Source organism: Mya arenaria, chromosome 6, assembly GCF_026914265.1.
Source record: "Mya arenaria isolate MELC-2E11 chromosome 6, ASM2691426v1".
In the NCBI taxonomy this organism is placed as follows: Eukaryota; Metazoa; Mollusca; class Bivalvia; order Myida; family Myidae; genus Mya; species Mya arenaria.
In genome coordinates this window covers 79360220-79370358 of record NC_069127.1, presented here as the reverse complement: position 1 = coordinate 79370358, position 10139 = coordinate 79360220, and the positions used below count along the sequence as shown (strand labels likewise).

Below are 10139 nucleotides of genomic sequence, written 5' to 3'. Positions count from 1 at the left end.
TCCAAGTAAAACCAAATGGATTCTCATTTATGTAACATGTGTACATCCAAACTGAAATAAAAGATACAGCGACTCAGGCATATTAAAACTTATAAGAGACTGAGTAAGATTTGAAGAATTTATACATCATTATTTATGCAAAAAGCTACAGAAACAATCTCAGTAGCAAAAAGTTTAAACATAAACCCGGTTTAGTGGCATCGGGCAAACACCACAGACATAGAACACAAAATCACAAAAAAGAAACATAGAAGAACAGCACAAAACTCCACAAACAGCACAGTGCAAACAAACTATATAAATATATATAAATAAATAGGTATGTTTATCAAGAACTGTTGGGTACCGCCTTGGAACGGTCAGTAAAATGTAAATTTACTGGGGGTTTAAACCAGTTTATGTGCACAAACCTCACTCTTATCCCAACAATCCTTAATAAAGATAAAACGCAAAAGGTAAATCTTGTCAAAGTATGCGTTAACTTTTCATGTCAATTATATGAATGTACCAAAAAAATTTTTATTTAATTCTTAAGCAAAACATCATGGCTGAAATCCTGCATGAGACCAGGCTGGCAAAAGATTTGACAAGGGTGATGGTAATTTTCCCCAGGGCAAGTGACAGCTTTGTCGAATGCTGAGAAAAATTCTATCATAGGTAATTTAAAACTAACCCTGTTATTATGTAATATGTAGGCCAATATTGAAACGTTTTATTATCCCGATTGTATTTATCTTTTAAACCGTTTTTAACCAGCATTGGTACTTAATTCCATTTTTTTTAGTGTATGAATGACCAAGAGTTTGCAAGTTCTACAAATTTTACAGACTAAGTCGTTTTGGACCGAAATTATAAAAAATCGAACCGATTTTTTGAAACTGAAATCGGTCTGGCTTGGCCAAGATTTGTCAAGACCGGCCAATTGACGATTTTTAGAAACCCCGAGTTATACCAATTAAATGTAATTAAAAAAAATCATATATTATATCAAAGGTCTCATTTGCCACCATCAAGCAAGTCATTAGTAAATCAATGCAACGCCTTTGTCTAATTTTCTTCAAAAACTTGGTGTATGTGAAAAGTGTAAATAAGACAAACAATTCTTTAATTGTATTTCAATAACAAAGTTTCTTGCAAAAGAACACAATGAAAAAGACAACACATGGCTGACAAAAATTATAGGGGTTGAAAAGTCTTTGATATAGGGGTTGAAGTCCGAAAAGGTAGGGGTTGAAGTCTTTTAAAATATGGGTTGAAAAGTCTATGGGTTTAAAAGTCTTCGTTTAGAGAAGGGATTGAAAAGTCATGCTCCCGATTTTTTTGCCTCATATCTCTTTAAATACGTTATTTGGAACAAAACATTCCAGGTCAATATGTCGACTTTATGTATATTGTCAAGTTCAGGAGTACCAAATAACTCGGGAATTGGAAAAATGCAAGAAGAATTTTATGTATTTTATTAAAAAATACCGCTGGGAGCTAAGTGGCGATCCCTTAAACAGTAATGCATTACGGCTCAATAATAAGATAATGCATGTCCATGGTTTAAATAGGTGCAATAGCGCTTTCTTTCACCGTCCATGTTTTTGCCTCATGATTCTCTGTAACTCCCGCTTGTCTGGTTTCCCAGTGTGCGTTCTCGGATAGTCGGTCACTATCTCGATCAATTGCGGCCCTTCCCTAAAATAGGCATCAATAACCGGTGTGACGAAGTGCTCCTTGTAGAAGTCATCGATGTCGTTAGCCGTCAGTGTTCTACCTGACTTTGGAAGTACGCATGCGCAAGCCATCAAAAACAATTCGGGATCAGGAATTGACACAACGATGACGTCAAGCACATCCGGGTGGTTTTTGATAAACGCCTCCAATGTAGAAGGGACAATGTAATTCCCGGCTTGCAGTATTATTTCGGACTTGCGACCTCTGGCAACGAGCTTGCCATCTTGTGTTACATACCCGACATCGTCGGTGTCAAACCAGTGTTTTGTGTCCAATACAGCCTGGGTTTTCTCCGGGTCGCCATGGTAATACCAGAAAAGTGACTGTGACCGAATGTAGATCGACCCAAATTCTCCCCTCGGTAAGACCTTACCACTTTCATCTTTAACTTTTATCTCAACACCGCTGTGTGGCGTTCCTGCGCAGTGGTTGATGAAGTCGGCTTTGTTACAGACGTGAAGTGAAGAGCATAATCCGCACTCAGTCGACCCGTACGTGTTTGTGACGACCTTGGTGAACAAGCCGATGGCATCCATACATACAGCCGCTAAGGGGATACCGCCTATATGAATTTTCTTCAGCTGAAGGCGGGGGATGTCTTCCTCTTTGGCAATGTCGATGAGTCCAACTAGCGTTGCTGGCTGAAGAGCGCCAACGTTACACTGCTCCTTAATCATTACTTCATATATAACAGCGCAGTGTTGTACACTATTGGAGAACGCCATGGTCTTAGTCACAGTCTTGACGCCGTCATGGAGGTATGAGTACGGGAAACCCCCGATCCAGGATATGCGGCGCTCGTTATATATACAGTCCCCGTCCTCATATCCAATGGCTTCCTTAAACTGCTGCCCGAAGAGCATGGCTGTGTGGTGGGACTGTGGGACGTACTTAGACTCCCCGGTAGAACCGGAAGTAGGGAAGTAAGCGATTGTGTCTTCGGCGTCTAGATACGGCAGTTGCACTTCCTCATTGTTCTGACCGATGAGGGTCCCTAACAATAGCAAGGACAAGTTCTCCGCAGGGTGAGTGGAAATCAGATATTGTAAGCTAAGAACATCGCTCGTTACTTTTCCAGCATCACTTACCTCACTGATGAGGTTCATGCAGCTCCTCAGATTTATTTCCCCCACCCCTGGATTTAAAACCAGTACCTTCGCTCCTAATTTCTTCAGAGCCTCTCTTACGTCGCTTCCATCTTTATGATGTACCATAATGTACGCAATTATTCCGCCGGCACAGATTACCCCGAACGTACAGATCAGGCAATCTAGATCATTCTGTAAGCAGGCAGCAACAACATCCCCTTTCCTAACTCCAAGTTTGACTAATGACCGAGCCAAAGCCAGAGATCGAGAGTTCAACGCCTCAGCAGAAATAGCGACACGTTCACCGTCAGGGCTAATAAAGACGTAAACCTCACTTTCTCCATGTTGTCTAGCCTGAAGCATAAGCCTATCCCGTACCGTGTCGTAATGGTTCTGGAAAGACGACGATGAGTGAAGGTAACTAACGCTCGCCATTCGGTCGGTGTTATCCGACATCCAGCCAGTTAATGTAGTTTGGGCTGAGCTATTAATATTTAAGAAAAACCGATTTCGTATTGTGGCGCATGATTAACCGCCAATCGTAACAACTCGGCCATCTCCGGCAAGCTTCGAGATAGACATATCTTGATACTAGCCGAGGAGTTCCGATTGGATTAACCGCAGATATCAAAGAGATACTATAGTAACGCAGATAATACAGACAGAAAAGGGTTTTCAGAAACGCAGACAACATGAACATAAAAGGCCATGGAGAAACGCAGATGACATATAATAAGAATGACTTTTTTAACATTTAGATCAAGTGTACATATTGTTCTCAAAATTAAATACAAATCAGATTAGTGTTTCATAATCTCGAGTTTATCACACTTTTTTTTGTAATGAAATACTTATATTGGTATATTTAAAACGGATGATATAATGCAGTATTATATGGTTTGTTCCCACTTTCCCAATCGAAATTGAGGTTGGGATTGGGAAGATGTTTTGAGTGTTGTACAGTAGAGTTAATAGAGTTATTGGCGAAAAAGTTTCGTTTCTAGTTTTGAGAAAGTTGTTCTTAAATTTTATAAAAGATATAGATGATTTGTATTTGCAATACACAAAACGTTCATATAATTAACAAGAGCTGTCACAGTATGTGACGAATGCCCCCGAATGTGACATTGACCTACGAACAAGGTCAGTACATGAAAAGTTGATCTTGCCTTTACGTGTCAAATACATATGGCAAGCTAATTTAAATTGCCTCTGAACATAAAAAAATACCACCCATACTTGACAACCTACACTGTTATGTCCTTATATTCAGAATTCCCTTGTGAATAAACACTTAGTGTATCTTTCACCTCAGAGGTAGGGACATGGGTCTTGCACACGACACGTCGTCTTCATATGTGGAACACATGTAGCAAGTGATTTTAAAATCTGTCCATACAAGGGAAAGAAACAGCCCTGACACGACAACCTATACTCTATGTTCTTATATGCAGCACTCCGTTGTGAATAAATACTATGTGTGACCTTGACCTTTGAGGCAGGGACACGGGTCTTGCACGCGACACGTCGTCTTGGTATGTGGAACACATGTGGCAAGTTATTTTAAAATCTGGCCATACAAGAGAAAGTTACAACCCCGACACGACAACCTATACTCTATGTCCTTATATGCAGCACTCCATTGTGAATAAACACTAAGTGTAACCTTGATCTTTGAGGTAGGGACACGGGTCTTGCACGCGACACGTCGTCTTGGTATGTGGAACACATGTGGCAAGTTATTTTAAAATCTGTCCATATAAGGGAAAATTACAGCCCGGACACGACAACCTATACTCTATGTCCTTATATGCAGCACTCCATTGTGAATAAACACTAAGTGTGACCTTGACTTTAGAGGTAGGGACACGGGTCTTGCAGGCGACACGTCGTCTTGGTATGTGGAACACATGTGGCAAGTTATTTTAAAATCTGTCCATACAAGAGAAAGTTACAGCCCGGACACGACAACCTATACTCTATGTCCTTATATGCAGCACTCCATTGTGAATAAACACTAAGTGTGACCTTGACCTTTGAGGTAGGGACACGGGTCTTGCACGCGACACGTCGTTTTGGTATGTGGAACACATGTGGCAAGTTATTTTAAAATATGTCCATACAAGAGAAAGTTACAGCCCGGACACGACAACCTATACTCTATGTCCTTATATGCAGCACTCCATTGTGAATAAACACTTAGTGTGACCTTGACCTTTGAGGTAGGGACACGAGTCTTGCACGCCACACGTCATCTTGGTATGTGGAACACATGTGGCAAGTTATTTTAAAATCTGTCCATACAAGGGAATGTTACATAGCCGGACGGACGGACGGACGGACGGTGTGATTTTAATATGCCCACCTTCGGGGGCATAGAAATACAACAATGTACTGTACCATAAAGATATTTGTAAAATAACAAAGCACGGGGAGTAAATGATTAATATATATGAAAACATAAGTGTTCAGCACTACTAATAAGAACATAAAATACAAAGAATATAGGGTTAATACACCTTTTTTCGGTCGTTACCATCTGCAAAGGCCCGCAAAATGGTTTACAGCCCGAATGCGTACACACCATGAGTAACTTTTGTGTTAAAAAAAGCTGTTAAATGTCACGAAAATACAAAAACAGTTATTTCAAAATAACCTCAATATAAGGTTCTTATGTGGCGTCACGAGTGATGTCATTGAAAAAGTTTTACGGTCGACAGTTGCATTTTTGTTTCGGCGCCATTGTTTTAGTGTTCAGTCGATTGGAAAGTGTGTGTTTTTTTTTAGAAATTGACAGGTTTACTTGAAGTATTTACACACAATACCTATCGGGTAGTCGAATATGAACCGATAAATTCCTACTTTTACATTTATATGTTTTGGCAATTAATTTAAACTCGAAAAAATGTTCAAAAGTTCTGGATAAAATTTACAGCATCTTCATCATCGGAGAAAAACATATTTGTTCATTGAATACGAAGTAATGGAATCATGTCCATATAAGTCGTTTGTTCTGAATAAAATTGACAGAAATGACTAAAGGAGTTAAACGTTTTAGACTTAATTTAGTGCTTTTAAAGCAAACAAATAGTCAAAACAACTGCAAAACACTATTTACTACCTATTAAACACGCATCAGCTTGCCCGGAAAAGACAGCTCAGAATACAATATGTAAGTTATATGTGGTTTATTTAATTTCTTTAATATTTGTATACAGCTATATATGCTGAAATATCTTTTTGTGCAAAAGTTTGGATCGTTGACTCACTTTCGGTCAGAAACCAGGTCGCTCAGTCTCAATTGTTATGATGCGGGCCCTGATAGCGTTTACATGTATGTAAAACTTTTTGCCTGGCATTAACGGCACGTGAATTTATTCAATAATGCACGTTTTCTACCGATAACGGCCGGGTTTTTGCGTTTTAACACACTACGATAAAGGACCGAAAACACAAATTTTATGCAATAATTTATATTAAATTATAACTATATAATTACACGGCAAACCATAGAGAGAACAATATTCTTCAATAACACATTTTAACACTATAAATAAAAAGCACATATTAAAATATTTATACTTTATGTATTGATTGATGAGAAATTAAACCATATACTAACTCATAATACAACACTTTTATTTACACACATTTACTTCAGTTTTATTAAATAGGAAGATGTCTTAAAATATGTGATTATATATAAATCGCCTGTTTGCAGCTGGTGATTAGCCTTTGTTCCAGCTCACGGTAGACCCGCCATTGGCGTGCTAAAATTCTTGGCCTCATTAGCAGTCTGTTCTTTCTTGACAATGTCTACCAAAGCGTAAACATGTAGATAGATATATAGATATTTATGATGACCTCCGGTCCAATCATTTGTTCAACAAATACATATATATCATCCTAACAGGTATAATTGGTCATTCAAATTCAAACTTAAGCATGACAATATTAGACAAACATACACATATCGAACAGAACAAGGATGTAATATATTTAGGTATTAGCTATTGTGTACATAATAACTATACATAAGGGTGGCAGTGGCGCAGCTGTTTATAAACTTTAAGGTGCCAACCTTCAACTTGATCGTAGTGCGTGCCCTTCATTGTCGTTATGGTTCCAGGCTCGGCTGTCTTCCTCTACCCACTGCTCAGATAAATAGTCCTTAAACCGAGACACTGGCACAGAATCATTATCACATTATTCCTAAGCCTGAAACCTTACATCTTCAACAAATGCTATGGGGTCCATTGACATTGCCAAAGTACATAGCACGAGCTTCTTTACTGCTTCGTTGTCCCTGAAATCAGCAACAAAACCATAGGACTGCACTTTCCTCCACATGAACTGTGTGAAGTGAAAGAAGCATCCACGGATTAGTACACCATCAAATACACCACTGACAGCACGCCACGCTACTTTTTCGAAGTCTATTATAATCGTTTAGGGGGAAATGCTGCGTTCAGGGGCGAAATTCTGAATGAGAGTGAAGAATATTGTGTACATTGCCCGTTGTTTATCATGATGTAGATTATTTTTGTTTTTATAGATATGCATTGCAAACAAATGACGAACTTATAGTTATATTCTACAATAAGTATGAGAGTGAAACACGATCTCCGTAATAAAAGTAAACTCAAGTATATGTTTTTATGTTTCTTTGTTGTATAGAAAATACAGGTAAGTTTGAGGTGCGAAGAGATGTATGGGGATAATTTGTAAGTGTGTAAATTAGCGGTTGGAAAAGTGGGAATAAACCTATGATATACATTAAAGGTAAACCTCACACGTTTTACAAACTGCAAAATTGAGAGTAGAGGATATTTCTATTTAATATGTGAAGTCAAGTCAAGTTTCCTGTATTCCACTCATTTCAATACAAACATGGATAAATGAGGTAATACCAAATGATAAATGTCACAAAAGCAAACGAGTGAGGTGGGTACATATAAAGATTTGATTTCTTATATTACAAATGGTTGACAATGAATATTATAAATAGTAAATTACCAGTGTAATCAACTTGGTTAGATTATTGGCACACACATTATTGGATAAATAAATGGAGAGTCAATAAAATATCGTAGCAATTAGAAAAAAATGGCTCAAATTCTGTATATGTCAACAGGCATGTATTACAACTATAATGATTTCAATAAAATTGCTTTAACAAGCAGTATTAAGATAAAAATCTTTATTTTATTCCGAATATTTATATATTTATAAGTTTCCCTAGTTTGAAAATATTCGGGTGTCTGTAAAAGTAGGGTTTCAAATATTTCTTCCGTTCTTCATAAAAAATATTACATTCGAAAAGATAATGAAATTCATCGCCTAATTTATCGCAATTTGTACACACTCTTTCATTTAGAGGCGTTCTGTTCCAGCTACTAGTTTCAATTGGGAGTCTATGGTTTCTTGTTCTGAATTAAACTATAAAATGTAAGTTTTTAGTCGTTTGATCTAAAATGTATGGCTCAATGCTGAATTTTGTTTTAAATATTCTGTAAAACGTTGCTTTATTGGATGTTTCAGTTACACTAAACCATTCATTAATAAAGAGATATTTTAACTTTTGCTTAACCGTTGCCTTCAACCATTTTTGATTCACAAAGATTTGGCCTTCCCATATATGAATTAATCAACATTTACTAAAATACATTTTAGATGGTAGATCTATGGAAATTTTCTTTTTAATACTTGCTTACTAGAGTTGATTGAGTAATTGTAAATACTATTATATATCAAAACCGAGAGTTTCGTAATATTGTTATCAGTATTTGTTTATAATTTTGTCCAGAATATCTTCAATATCAACCGAAAGCGGCATTGGCCCGGTTTCACCATATACCATATAATTTGGAGTAGATCGCTTTAGCTTTAAAATATACTTAAGGAATCGTTGTTGAACTCTCTCTCTTAAACAGCCCCAAATTTCAGCTCCATATTGGTTTCACTGTTTTATCAAAGAATTCAATTTGTAAGTCTATAGGTAAAGGAAGGCGATTTCCGTTCCGTAATTAACAGCACATTGCTCTTGTAACCTGATTTGTAATATGTACTTTGCATTTTTGAAAAGAACCGGTTCTACTAAAGTATATACCGAGGTATTTATATTCATTAACTATATCGATTCGGCTTGCTTGAAATGAGAAATTAAATGTAACCGGTCTTCCCTTTCCAAATACTAGTATTTTAGACTTTGCAATATTAACTGTTAGTTTTCATGAATCGCAGTAGTGTGCGCATGCATCGCGTGCATTTTGTAAACCTTTGGAGTTTCAGACATTATAACTGTATCATCAGCATATAGAAATATGAATATTTTTATGAAATTTTGCAAATTTTGAATATGGTTCGGGTTTGGTAATTATACACTGCTGTCTATATTGTTACTTATAAATAGATTAATTCAAGTTATATATGTACAAAACAAATACTTGAATAATTTGTAGATAACAAAGATAATGAAAATATCTGGTTTGAATATTGTTATACTGTTATATTGTTATAAATAACAACAGATTTAACTAATAGGCCAGTTACATACAAGTGAGGCGTACTTGATAAATAAATATCGCATTGACAAGAACGTGCACGAGGATTTTGTGTTCGACAAATCTCCCACTGTGTAAGTTTAATAGAATGAGAATTTTTAGTGTCTATACATGTGAGTTTCAAATTCTAGTATTGATTTACATATATTGATGGATTATCTATTTATGGTAATACTTAACTTTACTCTTCTAATTCATTTGCATATAACAATAACATGTACATATTTACAACCTAATTATTACGTAAGGCAAATGCTAGATATATAAATTCTGCAAGTTTATTTAACGTACTTTATTGATTACAATTCATTAATGGTTTAAATTTATGTAAAGTCGGCCAAGAACACTAATATTTGTGTAAACATGTAGCTCTCAGATCTCTTTAATACGGACACACTAGTAGAAAATGATATTCTGTTTCAATGAACAGAACAGAACAGATAGTATGCATATTTCACTTTGTGCATGGTCTTTCTGCTCTATCGATGCCTCTGTTTCTACCTTCTTCAATCAGTAGTTTATGTGAAGAAAATCTGAAACGTGATAATTATATGTTTCAGATATTAATAAAGTTAAGATAGGGTTCATATACAAAACTTTTCTTCATAAGTACATACGATTCTAGCTTTCTACTATTATTAACATCTTCACACCAACATTGGACGTATTGATCAGAACACGTTGAATTTACATCTCCAATTCAACTTTCGTAACATTTGAATTATGCAACATGTATGTATATCCTAACCCATCTAATAATCGTTTTACT

At 36.4% G+C, this 10139-nt stretch overlaps 1 protein-coding gene across 1 annotated transcript; it reads right to left on the bottom strand.

Moving 5' to 3' along the window:
- Positions 1–917: 917 nt before the first annotated feature.
- On the bottom strand, positions 918–3357 carry LOC128238895 (3-[(3aS,4S,7aS)-7a-methyl-1,5-dioxo-octahydro-1H-inden-4-yl]propanoyl:CoA ligase-like). Its single transcript, XM_052955204.1, has one exon. It carries the CDS (start codon positions 3261–3263, stop codon positions 1572–1574), a length of 1692 nt encoding a protein of 563 aa, XP_052811164.1. The 5' UTR covers positions 3264–3357; the 3' UTR covers positions 918–1571.
- Between the last annotated feature and the right edge of the window lie 6782 nt (positions 3358–10139).